The 18,255-nt window shown below is 36.7% G+C and overlaps 1 protein-coding gene across 1 annotated transcript in view; it reads left to right on the top strand.

Annotated features, from left to right (window-relative positions):
* Positions 1-1,760: 1,760 nt before the first annotated feature.
* The window catches only part of LOC104278170 (exocyst complex component 2-like), a gene marked incomplete at its 5' end in the record, with an annotated part of 49,682 nt that continues 33,187 nt past the window's right edge, over positions 1,761-18,255 (top strand). The window contains 8 exons of the mRNA XM_009875070.1: positions 1,761-1,882; positions 4,859-4,920; positions 8,219-8,299; positions 9,248-9,307; positions 10,035-10,096; positions 11,007-11,073; positions 12,719-12,835; positions 16,822-16,963. Coding sequence (XP_009873372.1) covers positions 1,761-1,882; positions 4,859-4,920; positions 8,219-8,299; positions 9,248-9,307; positions 10,035-10,096; positions 11,007-11,073; positions 12,719-12,835; positions 16,822-16,963 — 713 coding nt within the window. The remainder of the gene's footprint in view (positions 1,883-4,858; positions 4,921-8,218; positions 8,300-9,247; positions 9,308-10,034; positions 10,097-11,006; positions 11,074-12,718; positions 12,836-16,821; positions 16,964-18,255) is intronic.

An 18,255-nucleotide genomic window follows, 5' to 3' on the forward strand; every position in this document is an offset into this window, starting at 1 on the left:
TAATAAATTCTTGTGATGTACACCAACAATGAAGGTAGGCTTGTCCCATGAAGTGTCTAAACATGGCATAAAAACCTTTTTTGTTACAAAGTTATGCCACAGCTTAAGTCTTATGGTTTCTAACATAGTCATTATGAAGCACAAGTTAGAATTTTTTTCTCTTTAGTCATCTTACAAATCATTTACTGTTTTCTGCTTTTATTTAAGAATGCTAAAATTTGCAAAATTAGATAACAAGCTGTTATATCTGCAATATCTTTATTTTTCTTCTTGTTTCTATGTATCGCACAGCTTAAAGTGGGGAGTTTGCACATCTTTGTCTTGTACCCCATCCTGTCATTTCCCAGTATGAATAGGTTCCGAAGGATCAGTTTGAGCTATATGATAAAGAGAACCCATTTTTGGCAAGACTTTTGCCTTATTGTAGGATAGAAAGGTTTGTATTTGTTAGGCTGAGGTATATAAGGAAAAAGATTATCTTACAGATGTTACACCGGTGTGCTTCCTTAGAAATGGAATAATTGCTAGGTACGTGACTTCTCTGCAGTGTAAAGTCACTTGAACTTCTCACAGAAGGGTCTTTACGTTCTATGTTTCTTGGATGGCTGAGATAGCACAGATTTATGTACTCTACTAGTTCAGTAGTTGTGCTGAGCAGACAGCAGTCTAGTTAATGGTGGAATTCACAGTTTATGCCCAACACCAAAGATAAGGAACTGGAGTCTACAAGTGGATGAATGGAAATGTTCTGCTTATTACTCAAGCTTGTTTGTTTGTACCTTCCTACTCTTCTAGGACCCGTGCTTTGCTCATTATTAGCGGCAGGGCAAATGGCAGTGACTGCCTTTGAATTGTCCTTGCTTAAATATCCAAGATTTGATTAAAAGCAGTGAACCTTACTTTGTGCAATGAACCTTACTTTATCCACCTTGACTTTAGGAAGACATTCGACACTGCTGCCCCCAGCATTCTCCTAGAGAAATTGACTGCTCTTGGCTTGGATGGGCTTATGCTTTGCTGGGTGAAAAACTGGTTAAATGGCCAAGTCCCAAGAGTCATGGTCAACGGAGTTAAATCCAGTTGGCGACCAGTCAGGAGTGATGTCCCCCAGGGCTTAGTACTGGGGCCACTGATGTTTAACGTTTTTATCAATGATTTGGACAAGGGGATAGAGTGCACCCTCAGTAAGTTTGCAGACAACACAAAGCTGGGTGGAAGCGTCAATCTGCCTGAGGGTAGGGAGGCTCTGCAGTGGGATCTGGATAGGCTGGATCACCGGGCCAAGGCCAATCACATGAGTTTCAGTGAGGCCAAATGCATTTATGGCAGCTTGATAGTTGTAACTGTTGTAATGCAGGTAGACAGTATCTCAAAAACCTGTTGTGGACCGAGGATTTGATCTAGCCTTTCACATAAAAACAGCAAAAAAGCTACTTCAGCTCCAAAAGTGTGATCATAAACCAAAAGGTGGATGCAGAGAAGCAGGTGTGGAAGTGCAGCAGGCTAGCAGGAAAAGTTGACCTGTTGCTGTCATGATATTTATTGTAATGTTACAGAAAAATTAATCTTTATTTGGAAGCTTCTGAATTAAGTAGATAATTAATCTTCTTTGAATGTGATAATCAGTTTTCAAAGATACACTCTGGATGGAGCTACTGCATTCACGTAACACTGAAAACATCTAAAAAAATCAATGAAGTTATATGAGTTTAACAAACCATGCAGATTTAGATTTCAATCTAACTTTGTTTGCTTTCCAGACTTAGTTCTGAGTCTCTTACTGCACTTGAGATACCCAATGATATGCTACAGATCATCCAGGATCTTATTTTGGACCTTCGTGTACGTTGCATCATAGTGACCTTACAACACACAGCTGAAGGTAACAGAAGGATGCACATCTCTTGGCTTACTCTCGTATTTTTTTTGCCTCTGATTAAAGCCAAACCATGTTCCGGAAGATAACCCTGCTTGTTCCAGGTATTGTAGTGACAGTGGATTCCTCCAAGTTCTAGAATATCTCACCGGAGTTACTCAAATATTTCACTTTTCTGACAGAAATGTGTGCTATGAGTCTTTTCATCCCGTATTCTAATGAAAACAGTAGTTTAGATCTGTTTCTGCAGGGTTTTACAATGCAAGTGATTTATCTTATGATGCAGCTTTTCCCTATTAGAAATATTGTTTATTTTCTGCATTCTTCAGTAAAGTGAAGAATTAAATAAGCAATGTCCTCCCTCAAAAAAAAAAAAAAAATTCACAGCACTTTATGAAGTATTTTAGTTGTGTGTTTTCCAAGGTCTTTTTCTAACATTAGAACCCTAGACCTCCTGCTGCACAACTTTTGCAATACATGTCCGGATCGTCGAGGCCATTAACACGCTCTCTGAATCTCGTGTGAATCTGTGTGTATCAGAGGCCATTCGTCTTACCGCCTTGTATTCAACTCTGAAACTTAAATGTGAATGAAGTCAACCTTCCAGGAATAAATGCCTCTCTTAAAATCAGGGCAGACTGATCTACTCATTCACTTAGTAGTTTGGTTTGGGTTTCTTTTCAAAAGAATAATTACCCTCAACTTAAAAAAAAAAAATATGTCTTTTGCATGATTTAATCCATTTTAATCTTTAACATATGATTCATTGTTTGTAGGCTGACATTAAGCTGTTTTACTAAAGCCTTAAGTGTGCTAAGCACAGGTGACTGTATTAAGCAAATTTTTAAACATTTGATGTCAACAAATCATCAGACCTCTATGGTTTACTTGATACAATGTTGATATGAATTGTATTCTTGGCTTTTAATTCTTTCATTAAATCCAATTTCTACATTAGCTTTTTTTTTTTGTTTGCTTTAATATCAAGCTAGTTGGCCATACCGAGTACATAATTTGTCACTTTAAAACTCTGTATGGAATGAATTACTACTGTTTCAGATTTCACTGAGTGTGAGGCAGTATCATTAGTTTTTCCTCCTGCTGCACAGTCTTCCTTGCAGCTTCCATCCCTTATCACTGAAGGGGTTCTACGTATTGACTGTAGCATCAAACAGGAAAAGTGAAAACGTGCCTGCTCGTATGATGCCTCTTGTTCCATGTTGTTGCACTGTTTGCCTTAACTATGAGGCCCTCTTTTTTGTTCCTTACCAGCTAAAGCAAAATTGCCTGTGAATGTGTTTAGATAGTTTTTATGGATAGGAGCAGGTTAATTGGGCCCTTGGAGAAACTGTTATTTCTAGGGAACCAGTGTAATAACTATAAATGTACCTCCAGTGTATTTATATTTGTAATATGCAGGTGAAGAAGGTTCCTTTTAGACTTGAACCTCACCTCTGTAATCTCTGAAATAGGAGCTGCATAAACTGCTGATGTAAAGTTCAGTCTCATCTCTTGCTCTGTCTTGTAAGTTGATAAAGGCATTCAGATCAGTTAAAATTTTTAATAGAGCACTCTACCATTAGCTATTTAAATAGGACAAATCTGCCCACACACAGGGTTTTCTTGTCTTACTATAAACATCATGTACTCATGCTGGCCGTGAGAAGCAATCTGTGTTCTTTCCCTGTCATACATGATCAGTGGTCATAAAGGTCATCAAAGCCAAATTATGTGAATGCCAGATGAGATGGGGTTTACATGAATGTGTGTGACTGGAATTTGGTGAGCAGCAAAATACGAGAAAGAAATTAGTGCCTTTTCTATTTATGTTATCTCGGAACAGAACACAAAAGCGAGCAGCCACAAAAACATGTAAAGGTTGATCAGTGCAATCTAAAGCCTTGCAAGAATACTGGTGGAATTAAGAAGTTTATTAAATAGTGAACAGAGTCATTACTGTGCACAATCCCTTAATACTTTTTATCCCTACTAAGCCTATACTTCCAGGACATACAGAATGACACCATAACCAAGCTTTTTAATTTAGCTAATTAAAGGACCCAGATAGCAAAGATACCTTTCAGCATGCGTTAGTTACCTTCTTTTCTTGGATTTTCAGGAGAGGTGGTAATCCACTGAAATTTATTCTCAGTTAGAAAGAAGTTTCTTAATGGCAGTCAGGTCTGATGAGCAATTTGTGTGTGAAAAACTGTATGTCAAAGCCCCCACAAACTGCATATGGATCATCTTTGTTCTGTTTTCAAGTCAATTAAGCCCCCCCCCAAAAAGGATGATGCAGAATGCGTGCATCTGTACAGGAATTTTCTTTACAGCTTTGGATTCACATCCTGACGTAGATCCTGTTAGCTTCAGTACGCCTGTGGAAGTTGGCACCTCCTGGGTAGCAGAAGAGAGTGCTTTTTGCATATGCCTGCATGTATTTTTGAATAAATCTAGCACCATAGATCCTTGACCCTGAGTGGGGACACTAGGCCCCTTTTATAGTTATTAAATATGAATTATATGCTGTCCTTTCTGTCTTTGCTATAAAGCTAGGCAGTTGTTCTTTCATTTTTAATTAACAGCTGGAATGTAGTAGACTAGAGACTTGGGCTCTTAAATGCAGTATTTTCTGTTGTGATTAAAAATTTACAAAATAAAAACAAACCCAAAAGGTTCCCAGTTTTCCTTTAAAATTAAACTTTCCAGAAAAAGATGTGCTTCATGCTACCCTTGCCATGGATCACAGATATGCTTCTCTGTGTGGTGTCCCCAGCATACCAAGTACGAGTTCCACTCTTAGTCATTTAAGAATGCTGAAAGCTTTGAAGCTTTTAGTGCTAGCTGCTTGTCTGCCTAGTCATTGCAGTCCCAATGTCTGTGGTTTATCTTTCAAGTTCAAGGAGTTTTTAATAATGAAAATCAATACCTTCTCCCTTCCCCCTAACCCCATCCCCCTTGCTTTCTTGCTCTGTCTTGCAGATATAAAGAGGTTGACTGAAAAGGAAGACTGGGTTGTTGACAATGAAGGTTTAACATCGTTGGTGGGTATATTTGTGCATCTTGTAGATGCACGCTTTCTTTGCTGGATTTGTGGTACTGGGTTTTGTTTGTTGATTTTTTTTTTGCAAGTGTAATGAAACTAGTTTTTATATGTTCCAAAAATTAAATTATTTGAGACTTTTTCTGTATGTGTACATACTGCTGTCTATGGTTTTATTACAATACAAAAGTATAGAAGGATTTAAAATACAATTTTTTTTGTTTGGATGGTTACTTATTTACAGAACTCTTAGCAGATCTCATCACCAAACACCAAGTTCTTTTTCTTCCTTTTCCAAAATTCTTATTTTACTTCTTAAACTGTTATGTCTGAAGTAATTTCAAGTAGCAATGGTACTGCTAAACAGCGACGTACTTTTGAAGGTGCTAAACAGGAAAAAAGAAGAAGCACAAATAAAAGCTTTGCAGATTTGTGCCATGTATTGAGAGAATAAATAAGAATTGGGCATCAGGAGAGCTGGCATGACTTTCTGCCTTAAGCGGCGTTATTTAAACACATCAGTGTAATTACAGCTGACCTCTTGCATGATTTTGCTGAGAAAAACAATAATAACTTTCATCATTTAGCATCTTATTCTAGGGGTGGTTTACTGAAATAAAAAATTACTTTTGAGGTCACAACAAGTTCAGTTCACACCAAAATGCTTCATAACTTAGTAGGCACACTACCATGGAATTGGTCTGTATCTAAATAAATAGGTCACTTACATGTTATAATGAGAAATTGAACTGAAAAGCGACTAATTTAGGAGATTGCCTACACACAGACAACAAGTGACTTGAAACCAAATTCAGATAAATTAGTGAGATGCTTTCTGGAAATAAACAGTAATGAGTAATGCCTAAAACACAGCAAGCACGTTGTAGGTGTCACTCAAAAACAATCTGCGAAAGCAGAAAGGGCCTGTGGGAGGGAGAGTTGCTTTATATATATTACCTAAGAGAATGCTCCACAGACTTTTTTAGTTTTTCTTATTTGCTTCTATCAATACGTGTTTGAAGTTGAGTAGGAGGGATTAAGCAATCGCAATATACACATTGCAGGAAGGAGTGTTATTGGGCAATTGTACTATTATAACCAGATTTACAGCTTCTGGTCCTGGTTTCAGTTGCTGCTGACTTGGGCAAGTCCCTTAACTTCTCTGGTTTCCACTCTGTTCATCTGTAAATTGGAGAGAGGAGGAAGGATCATCCACACAACTTTCGCTACTTTATGCTTTTGCTGTATCCTAACCCATGTTTGTTTTAAAAACTGCTGGAAACTTCTTTGTATTTAGAAATCATCCCTGAGTTCCCTGTATGCAGCACTTCCATAAATATCTTTTGAAGCTGTGGTTGAGATATGCCAAATTTTAATGGTAGCAGTTGCCTATGTTTTGTCATAGCAGGGTTATTTATCTACTAAGTTAGAGTTCATTGTGGTAGTATTATAGCAAAAAATAACCAATATAAGCAGGCCAAGCAGTCTCTTCAGAGATTTTTATGCTTAAGATAGAAACTGTATTTTAAGTTTGTGGGAAATACTGGTTGATAACCCCTTTAGCATTTATATTCCAGGCAAAAGATACAGTAAGACATAGAAGCAACTTTCCTTAGTTTCATAATATCAAACAAATAATATATCTGAACAGCTTTCTTCTCCTGAGGTGTGGTGATTTATTATGTGGAAACAAACGAACAAAAAAGAGCAGCACTTTACTGCTGCTCTTTTTCTTTTAAGTAGGTCCAAAAATAATAAACATAGATTGTCATAGTGGCTTTTTTCATGATTTTGAGATTGTCATGCAGGCATCACTTTCACTGAAAGGCTGCCCAGGGCATCGGTGGAGTCACCATCCCTGGAGATGCTCAGTGACATGGATTAATGGTGGACCTGTCATTGCTAGGTTAATTGTTGGACTCTTAAAAGGATCTTAAAGGTCTTTTCCAACCAAAATTATTCTATAATTCTATGATCCACCTCCTCCCCCAGCATTTACAGTAATAAAAGTTACTCCTAAGCATCAAGTTGGTGATGTGCCATAAACTGTGTGCTGGACGAAAAGCAGGTTTACATGGCTTAGAAGCACTTTTTTGTCCACCCCTTTGACACAAATCCAATAGAATGACATCCCTCTTTTCTAAAGCAGTGAGACTTCTCTGCTTCATGTTGCTTCCTGTCTAGTAAAAGCAGGCAGCCTCAACTTAAAAAAAAAAAAAAAAAAAAAAGAAAAAAATAGGTGTGACTTGGCAGGGAAGAGAGAAAGACGAGGAAAAACTGACTAATGACTGATGCTGTGAACTCGTTTGCACTTCAGGTGAAATTGATATATGCATCATGGCATTGGTACTGGAAACCTGAAGGAAAAAAAGCCTCCCAGACCAGTGTGGCTTTTTTTTTTCCTCCATGTGCAAGGAATTTCAATCTGTTTTTCTTAGAAACCCTTTGCTGAAATTAAATGCAGAAATGTCACATATCCCAGGTGAAATTCTGTCCCATCTTAGATCGAGGAGGGAGGTGTCACAGGCATCTTTAAGATAATTGTCAATTGGACCTGTTGGAACAGATCTAGAGGAGGCCCACAAAAATGATCAGAGGACTGGAGCCCCTCTCCTGCAAGGCCAGGCTGAGCGAGTTGGGGTTGTTCAGCCTGGAGAAGAGAAGGCCTTGGGGAGACCTTACAGCGGCCTCCCAGTACCTGAAGGGGATGCAGGAAAGCTGAGAAGGGACGTGTAGCAACAGGACAAGAGGCAATAGTTTTAAACTGGAGTGGGGTAGATTTAGGTGAGGTGTTAGGAAGTTCTTTACTATGAGGTTGGTGAGACCTTGGCACAGGTTGCCCAGAGAACTTGTGGATGTCCCCTCCCTGGAAGTGTCAAGGCCAGGCTGGACGGGACTTTGACCAACCTGGTCTAGTGGGAGGTGTCCTTGCCCATGGCAGGGGCTTGGAACTAACTGAACTTTAAGGTCCCTTCCAACTCAAACCGTTCTATGATTTTATGTGCCACGACAAGCAAGCTATAAAAATATTTCATTACCATTTTAGAGGAGGCTGTTTGGTGTAGAAGTCTTTCATTCAGATAGAAAAATGTGCATTGATCTATGGTAATAATTCTGTAGATAGCTTAAGTACAAAAGAATCCTCTGGTAATATAGGAATCATGGTTGTTTGAGTTTTTTTCTTTACTTAGGATATTTTGGACATAAAGAGCTTGTCATATGGCATGGAAGTTTTTATATATTTGTGTAGTAAACATTTGACAGCCTTATCTAAAGCTAATGAGTTATTTGTCTTTCAGCCATCCCAGTTTGAACAGTGCATTATTCATTCCTTGCAATCTCTTAAAACTGTGCTGGACTGCAAACCTGGAGAGGCCAGTGTAAGTTTTGATTTATTCTTTTATTTTTGCTGGTTTTATGTGAATTACTATTGGGTTTCAGGACAAGAACTTTCAGATAGTGATACAGGGGTATTACCTTTCTCTTTGTTTTTTTCCATATACACCCTTTTCACTGCTGCTAGCTTTTAGAGTTCTGTTTGTGCTTCCTTTATTAGGGATAATAGGCAGATTGGACCTATATTTAAATTTTTAAAGCTCTTCTTTTGAAAAAATGCTGCTAATGTTATTTCCAGATACAGTACATGTAAGTTCATGTGCGGGAAAGAAAGACGAAGACAGGAGACATTCCTAGGAATTACTCTTCACTCAGGGTTGCATCCAAACTACTAGCAGAACTTGAATTCAGCTTTTTACTCTCGTCAACTTTATTCTAAATCAGGAGTTCTGACTGTCTCCACCAACTTAGTACCTTAAGGCTCTAATAGATTGTGATCTTTTCTTTCGGATTTCACAGATCTAAGGAGGTTTAACGCTTTTCCAGATTCCCTCGGGCCCCTTTTATGGGTATTGTTTCTCTCTCCTCCCTTATTTTCATTTTGATGGCTAACTTGTCTAGTTTCTTAACAAACATTCAAAAGAATCTGCAGCGCGTGGTGAAGGTGCAAAGATCTTCGAATACAGTGGGAGCTTTTGCTGCAATTCCATTAGCCAGCAATGATACCTATCATGTACTAGGTACACATGATAGACTGGTTTCCTTTTAATGTGTAATCTCCTCATGCCTGTCAAACTGTTTCTTTGGGAGTTCTATTCTCTCTCACCATTTTTAGTGTGGGGAAAAATTGAAATTGATCCATGAGAGAACACTGTGTCCCAGCAGCCATTCCTGTAATTGTGTCATCTCTTTAGGGATCGGTTACTCAGGCCTTCCTTGAGAATAAGGCCACATGAAGTTATTCTGTTGAAACAATATGCTTGCATCTTCAGGTTTTCCAGCACCAGAAAACACAGGAGGATGTGTGCCAGCTAAGCATTGGGATCATGCAGGTAACTTGAGCACTTTTAAGCATGAAATTGTGAACACAAGCGATCCACAAAACCATGTGCTTTGTACCCTGCCCACCTCCCAAAAGGTACCCTAAATTGATGACTCTGTTATTCTTCTGATACACTCTGGGATACTGAGAAATGGTTGATTTTCAGGTAGTAAGCTCTACATCCTTTTAATCTGATTATATCAATTCCTCAGAGGGTAGCACATTTAAGTATTTTATTTATTGTGGCAGTTAAGGTTTTACTGATGATTGAGACACTTGCTGAGCTGATGTCGTCTCATGTCAATATACTGCAGTAAAAGGAGCAATGCTAATTTTCATGAGCTGAGGATCTAGCTTTTGATTTTTGTATCAGAAACTAATATTCTTAGTAACAAATGTCTGGTATTTTTTAAAAAATATATTATAAATTAGGTAATAGCACTCTTTAGGCTTTTGAACCATTTTGTGTTCTTCTCAAGTAAGAAATCATGAGCCAAAGCAAAAAATGGGTTTTAGTAATTCTGTAGTGTTCACTTGGGATCAGCTGTTCACACTGAACACTTACAAAATTGAAAATATGCACTCAAAAGGTGTAACTAGAATATTACTGTATTTATGTCAGGTTTAAAACAAAGGTGGTGATTGTTCTGCTTCTGTCGACTGTAGTGAAAGTGATCTTAAGATATTTTTCTTGTTGTTCTGACAGAAGATGTAAATCTTGCTTTATTGTTTCCTAGGTCTTTATAGACTGTTTGGAACAACTGAGCACCAAACCTGATGGTGACATAGATACAGCACAGTAAGTAAAATAAAAGTGGCTTAGCTGTAGTATTCTGAAATTGTGGGTGCAAGTGTCGAATTTCTGTGGTGGTGTGGTTTTATCCCCTCTGGTATTTCATGTTTCTTGTGAATACTTTTGCATTTGGTTAGTGGTGCTTTGAAATTACACTTTTCATGCCAAATAATTGAGTGGCATCATGTAATAAATATTGTACAAGATAATGAAGATGATATTACTTACCCCATTTTGTTCAGTGCCAGGAGCTGTGTGCCGTAGAAGCAGGTGTGTCGGTTTTGACATCACCTTCCATGGAATTGAGTTGTCCTTGTCACTAAGTAGCGCCCAGTCATGGAGAGACAGCCCCTGCCTTTCTTGTCTTCCCTTCTATTTTGGCTGGTTCTACTGGTATTTCTGTGAAATTCTTGAAAACTTGTTTCTTTGATAATTGCTGATGAGCCACCTGTATTAGAGACCAAAACAAGGCAGAATTAGCCTGAATTTCCAAGAGTACCTGTCATCTCTCTGTGAAAAGCCAGAGACTTGGCAAATATTGGTGCCTGCAGTATGCCTTAGAAAAAAGCAAATTAACTCTGTTTCTAATGCCACTCTTTTGCTATTTGGATTACTCTGTTGGCTGGATAGGTGTAAAAATTAAATGGAATCTGTGGCAAACCAGAGGAATTATAGGAAATTAAAATGCTTTAAGTAGGAAATATCTGTAGCTAGAATAGTATTGTCTGTCCACAAAGCTCCTAAAGGCTTTATAGACACCTTAGGAAAAACTGAGCAACGTGAACTGCTTTATTAGCTGGCCTGAGGGGGGCTTAAAACAAGTTTCCAATGTTCTGTTTCAACTATTCATTTAAATCCACAATGTATCAGATAATCAAAAGCATGATACTACTCACTTTTTAATCAATATTTATAGTCTTTCAGTTGATGTTTCATCTCCAGATTTGTTTGGAAGCATTCATGAAGAAGCAAGTCTGTCTTCGGTAAGTTTAGCCTCCGTTTCTAAAAGCCGATGTGAAACTTATTATTTCTCAAAGTTACAGGAATTTGGCCCTTTTTATTAAGCTGTTTGTTTATGATATCTTGGTATACCATTTTAAGGTAAGTAATGAAGACACGTCTTGAAACCAGGTCCTCTTGAGAAACCAAAAGTGGCATCACTGAAATTGGAAAAAAGGTTTTCAATATTCTTGACACTTTGACTTTAATGTACTTTCTTCCAGTCCAGTGACTGATGAAAAAATAAAATTATTCCCTGCAAGAAACCTAATGAGAACCTCTTGTTGAATTTAATATTCAGGTTTTTAATGTTGTCAGAAGCCCAGCTTTGCCGCATTTACAAGAGTATAAGCGTTTCTGCTACAATAAAGAATCGCAGATTGCTAAATCAGGCCAAGTTTCTGAATTGCAGGCTATAGTAGTTAGTTCTCTGTATCATTTTAGTCTTGAAAAACATAGATTTTGATATTAATTTGTCGACAAAGAAACTTTTTTTTGTCACTGTGACTTCCTCTTATATGTTATAGTTATGAACATTTAAATAAAACCCAAATCAACAATTGTAAGGCAATGTTTGGTTTCCATGGTACCATACAAATTTTTATCTCTGAATCACAGTCTCTTTCCTGATTGAATTATAAGAACAGTGAGTGGCCAGAATAAGATCTGACACTGCATTTTTAAAACTCTCTTTTTTTGAGTAGTCTGTACACAAATTGATTATAATTTAAAGTTGCAGGCAATGGCACATCTCAGTCGTATTTATGAAATACAAAACTGTCAGGAGTTCTTTTGGTCTGAAAACCAAGGCCATTTTTAATTAGGTCTGCACTATTATCATAACTTTATTGCCAAATAGTTTTCGTTTAAAAACATTGGAGGTATTGATTTTTTATCTTTAATCTGAGATTAAAAAAAAATTTACTTGCCATTGGGAGAAGGAGAGGGGAAGAGGGAAGACCAAATATATTCAAATAGTAGTTCTGTCTTGTTTACTTCTTAGTGGAAACTACATCTTGTTGCACCAACATCAGGGAAAGGCAATTTTGATGTCTCAACTCCGAATGTATTTGACCCTCTTGTAATTAAAACAGTCACTGAAGAATAAAGAGAAGTTATAACCACCTAGAATCTTTTCAAATAAACTGCTGAAATTACATTATGTACTTCTGAACCTTCTAGTAATTTAGAATGGGTGAGCACGTTCGTTCAGGACCTGTTTTGCTTCCCTTGTTTTGGCCGCCTTCATGTGGAAGTGAAGATGATCTTCAGTTACTTTTATGATGGTTATAATTGGTAGCATATTTCTTGAAACAAAGTAAAAGCCAGAAACAGCTTCCTGGAAAGCTGTCCAAACCTAGTTTTTGTAAAGAAGTCTTAACCACAGTTCTGTATTAGTCACAGCTATTCCACTGAATGCTGCAGATCCTATAAGAAAAAGCATACGTGTTCAAACATCATACCTGATACTCAGTTTTCGGTGGCTTATTGACAAAAATATTTGTAAACTCCACTTGATTTATCAGCTTGTTTAGCACACATATAAATACTATACAGTTACAGTATTGGTCATGCTGGCATTTCTTTTTTCTAACTATTATACTCTTTCTTTTATTAAAACAAATTTAGGAACAGAGGCTTTTAATTGCACTCAGTAACTGCCGTTATCTGGAACGACACACCTTCCTAAATATAGCTGAGCATTTTGAGAAACATGGCTTTCAAGGTGTTGAAAAAATAACTCAGGTAAGTGAGAGCACTGGAATGAAGTATCATTGCTTGAAGGCACCAGGTTTTATTTGTTTTACTTTGTGTGGAAATTCGGTGCAAATGTTCAAACGGCTGGAAGGACTGTTGGGTGAGCCTTCTGCAAATGAGTGGGACACCAGGCACCAGCTGGTCACAACCACGATGTGACAGTTGTGTGTGTTCCTCTAAGGCCTAAGTAGCTGGTTTAGAAAATGTGAGCTCTTCTTCAGGACTTGTGTGTTCAATGGCAAAGCTTATCAGATTTCTTAGTAAAGCTGTTTAATATCACTGTGTTTTCTTAATGCAGAGAATAAAAGATTGTTATCTTGGAAATATACTTGATAAATAATTTCATCTAGCAATCTGCAGTACTAATAGCTGTTTTTCATAAACTAGTTCATTTTTATTGTTGTTGTGTTTTGGTGTTTTGTTGTTTTGGGTTTTTTTTTTTCAAAGAATGAAAATGTCAAAGTGGGTGGCAGTGGCTGTCTCATTTTCCTGCCTTTTTGTGTAAAGATTAATCACTTCTTATGAGAAATGTTGTGACCTAATCCTTAGGACCACAAAGCTAGTTTATTTCCAGAAACATTTGTTGGTTGGAAGTAAAATGTTACCTTTTCCAGTACAGAGCACAGTGTTTCACACGCAGTGCTTCTGCAATATAGTACATCCTTAGTCCTAATCTGCCTGAATTCAGTTTCTGTGGCTGGATTAGTTTTGAGTAGCGTTTAAATGGGGTTGATATGAGTTGATTGCTTAGTAGAATATACAGAATTTCTCAGGATATTGCCATGCTTTGCTACTGAGACAACTGAGAGTTGAGCTGGCTGCAGCTAGTATTGTGTATATAAGCAAGTAAGTCATCAATTATGTGTGTATTCAACACTGTCTTGTACAGCCACATCAAAATACTGCCATTAAAAGCCCCCCAGGTTTATAAATGACAAAAATTGAATGTTGAAATTGGAGTTAATTTCACGTTTGTGTTAACCCTCTGAAAGCGTGACTGGTACAGTATGGGGCACATCAATAGGTAATGCTACCTGGGAGGACTTGGAAGATAAGGCGTCTTAAGGGGGCAATTTTTGAACCTTTCATTAGAGAGGCTAAAAATTTGCAGAGGTTTAGAAGGGCTGGTTGATTGTTTCAATTTTTGTTTGTCACCAAAACTTCTGTAAGTTTCTCAGTTTATTTAACTATTTATTAGATAAATTTACAATCATAGAATCATAGAATCATAGAATGGCCTAGGCTGGAAGGGACCTTAGAGATCATCTAGTCCAACCTCCCTGTTATGGGTGGGGATAATAAAGAGTTAAGAAAAATTCTGAAAAATAGTTTATTTTTATCTGGGAAGACTGAAACAAAACTATACTTTTAAATTCATTAGCTTTATAAATTGAATTTTAAAGTGGATTTTGTTGGCAAAAATGCTATTGTTCGGTTGAGTTGGGTTTTTTAAGTTGCCTTTGTTAGAAGGGAAATCATATTCTCTATTATTCTGAAAATACTGAAATAATGGTAATGAAGAAAATTTCCTTACACACTACATGGTTGTTACTTTTTTATTTCTTAGGCCAAATACAAAGTTACATGCCACCTTAGTGCATATTTATGGTACTCACCAGTAATTACATTTCATTTCTACATAACTCTTAAGTGCTTTTCTGTGGAGATTCTTTGGTTCAACTTTTTATCAGTGTAGTCAATTAGCAAGTGGAAAATATAATGATATATCCCATATCATTCATCCTGGCTTATTAATTAAGCTTTGGAATAAAATTTTGATGATTCTGATACTTGGATAAGGCAGTGGAATTACTAGGACAGCCCCTCAAAATGGCTTTAATACGAAAATTGAAAACTAGTTACAGGGCCGATCACAGCAGAAAAAGAATTTTCTGTATTTATGAACATTTATCTCACTTCAGTCAGGAATATGGGTATACGTGATGGACATTCTTCTACTCCATCCTGGGCTCAGAATAACAATCAGATGAATTATTCATTCTTTCTTGTCATCTTTGCACCACCTGAAAAACAGGGTTACCCACCGCTACCTTAATCCTGCTTTTAACTCTAAACAGGTTGAAGCGGACTCTCGTACTGAACTGTCAGTACTGAAAAATATGAGTTTTGTATTGAACACAAGTCCTTTGTTAAGGACTAGTGAAGCAAGGTTTTCAGATTATTTGAACTGCTGCGTGTTTGCGGGGACTTCCCACTGGAACTTGTACATTGATTTTTTTTTTTTTCGCCACTAGCTCAAACCTAAATAGGAGTGGTCTAAGCGTAGTTATTCTTCTTAATCATAAGAATTTGAAGTGAAAAATGTCTTGAAACCCATTCCAGGTTTATATTTCTGTGATGCTGTGTAAGGGGAAAAAGGGTAAGATTTCTGTCTTGAGTGTCAACAGGCTGTCAGGTAGAAGGGAAGGAAGCAGATAACCTTGATCTATTTCTGGGACCAAATTCTCTGTGCCTGATCAAAGTCTTATATGTAGGATCTAGATCCCCTTGTGACAAATTGAAGGAGGCTCATCAGATAAAGAAGCGGGAAGGTGTTGGTGTCTCTTGTTTCTGAGCACAAATTTCACCATCCCAACTTGAACGAATCTGGCAGCAACTTCGTCCTCAAGAGTTCCTCTATTTCCCCTTGCACCTGAAGGATTCCTGAAGGGTTTTCTGTCTGTCTGCCTGTTTTTGACCTGAAACATTGCAGTTCCCTTTTTTTCCTCCCTTAACAATACATAGACATGCCAGGGGCAAACATAGCTCAGAGACATCCCTGCAGCGATTAAGCTTCATCGCTTATTCTGCAGCTTTGCAGCATTAAATCTATACAAAGGAATAGTAAGGAATGGGTACTCTTTATTTCTTTAACTGTTCTTCTGAATTCACAGTTTTTCTAGAGACCTGCCTTCTTCCTCACTTTTAAATCTGTTTGCTTCTGGAAATTATCATATATATGATAATTTGATAATTATCAAATCATATCATATGATAATATGATAATTTCCCTAATGATTGAGGAAAATGAGTACTAGTTTAAAAGCTTTATTGTTACTTAAGCTGTTACTTACAAACATAAATAAATTTAGGTAGAAGTCATGTGATATTTTCAGCATATTTTATTTGCATTTAATATCCATTACCATTCTAGGATACTGACTTTCTACTTTAACATTTTATGATATGCATTGTGTTCCAGAATTATTTTAGAAGCTCTAGTTACAGGGGATACCTATGTTTGGTAAAAAGGCTTCTATAAAATTTAAAGTTGTTCCGATAGAATGAACAAACTGCACATATCCCTTTAGCTTTCAGTGTGGCTGAGCTGTGTGAGTTAATAAAAAATTGCACAGAGAGCTGCTAAAGAGAAAAATTCTGCAGATGCAAGTGAGCTGCAAGTTATGTATCTGTCGTACAGAGATGCCTTGAAGCAGAACAGGGTAATTCACGCAAACGGTTTCAGAAGGCAGAGACTCCTAAATAAATCTATGTATTTTTCAAATATAGAGCAGACAGTGAAAAATTTTCAAATTACAGTTGGTTGATTGCGACTATTATATGAAAATCTTCATGTTTCAGGATGGAAATTATTAAGGGCATATTTTAAAGCATTAACGAAATTCAGTTGTTTACTTGGGAAAAGATGAAGACCTGCTGGCATGAAGAAAAAAAAAAAATCACACCATTAGACTATTACAGAGTGATCTGCCTGCTTTGGCCTTCCTTGGGCTTTTTCCAAAAATGTTTACGGCTGAGCACAGTGAGAAAAAAATATACTGGGCAGGACGGACCTAGGAAGTTCTTGGGGTTTTATGTATGTAATTATGAACTGAAACGTATAAGTAATTGCTACTCTCTCCTGAAGATTAAAGAAGACATGAGGTAAATTTTTGGAGTATGTGATTTAATTCTTGGAGTTAATGACTGTTTATTAAGTTGGTTTTGTGAGTTTCTCTGGTTTTGTTTTTTAGGTTAGTATGGACTCCTTGAAAGAGCTCGATCAAAGACTGTTTGAAATGTACATCGAATTCAAAGCAGATCCAATAGTTGGGTCGTTAGAACCTGGCATTTATGCAGGATATTTTGATTGGAAGGATTGTCTTGTTCCAGCAGGTAAATATCTGCTTATTAAACTCTGAAATTATTTTAGCAGTGATTGATAGGAGCTAAAATATACTGTACAATTAAAAACTTTTTTCTAGTCTATGTTTTTAACTTTTGACAAGTTCTTATTATAAAGTCTTTCTCACAGACCTTATTTAATTCCTAAATCATTTTTCGAATACCCCCAAATGATTAAAGAAGCTTTTATCATTGATAATCTCTTTAATACTTGTTTTTTGTGATTATTTTGCTTCATTGCTTATATATAATAGAAAGAATTATGAAAGACATCTTTGCTATTTTCTTATGAAATTCATTGAGATTGTTTGGGATTTTTTCCAGAGAATCTGGCTACTTCTGTAATAGATGTAATTACAGTTCTGTAAAGATAAAATTATGAGAAAATGCATACTATAACAGTAGTTCAGCAAAGAATGTTAAACCATTGAAGAAGGGCACATATAAAGTATTTAGAATTATATTAGTCATTATTTAGGTGCACTAAGAGCCTGTTTTAAGGAAGTGTAGTATAAGTGAGTCTTTTTTTTTTTTTTTAAGCAGTGAATACTGCCTACATCTTAACATTTAGGTCCTTTGAATATCTGATTTGTCATATCTAATAGATCTAAATGACTTACTACACACAGGCCGGGTTAATACCAAGTAGAAATTAGTTGCAGTAACATAGTACATGACATTTTGAAAATGATGATGTATTAATTTTTGGTAAATCAACGATTGACACAACAATTTGTACTTTCTTGTTTTGATGGTTTCATAGAGTTGTACGTGGCAAGTTGGGCAGAAATGTTAGGGTGCTTCAAAATTTGATAGGGAGGTAACTACAAGAAGCACGCTTGTAATCGGTGAGTCACGAGCTACAGTGCCTGCTCACTGATCCTTAAAAAAAGAAAAGATCTTATGGTTTGTTATTCTGGAGAAAAGTGTTTCTTCTATCTGTTGTTGCTACTTTTAGGCTCAGAATGGGTTTTATTACAGTTTATAGTGGAAATAACTTAGATTTTAATTTTGCACCTTCAAATTTATATCTGAATAATACGTAACTTCTCATCATGTTTGAAGTGTGATTTTTGCTTAGCATTCCCAGCAGCTAACACAAAGTTGTGTCATCTTTTTATATGCTCACTTTTTGATCTAGTACATTGGGATCTACTTACTAGACTCATTCCCTTTAGAATTATTCTGTAGTATTTTTGTTTAAAGTGAATATTGTTTCTGCTAGAGGTGTACTTTAGTCTGTTGTCCAAATTGTTTGATTTATGTATTTTCTCCACAGCTTT

The sequence above is a fragment of the Apaloderma vittatum genome, unplaced genomic scaffold (genome assembly GCF_000703405.1).
Source record: "Apaloderma vittatum isolate BGI_N311 unplaced genomic scaffold, ASM70340v1 scaffold4968, whole genome shotgun sequence".
Classification (NCBI taxonomy): domain Eukaryota; kingdom Metazoa; phylum Chordata; class Aves; order Trogoniformes; family Trogonidae; genus Apaloderma; species Apaloderma vittatum.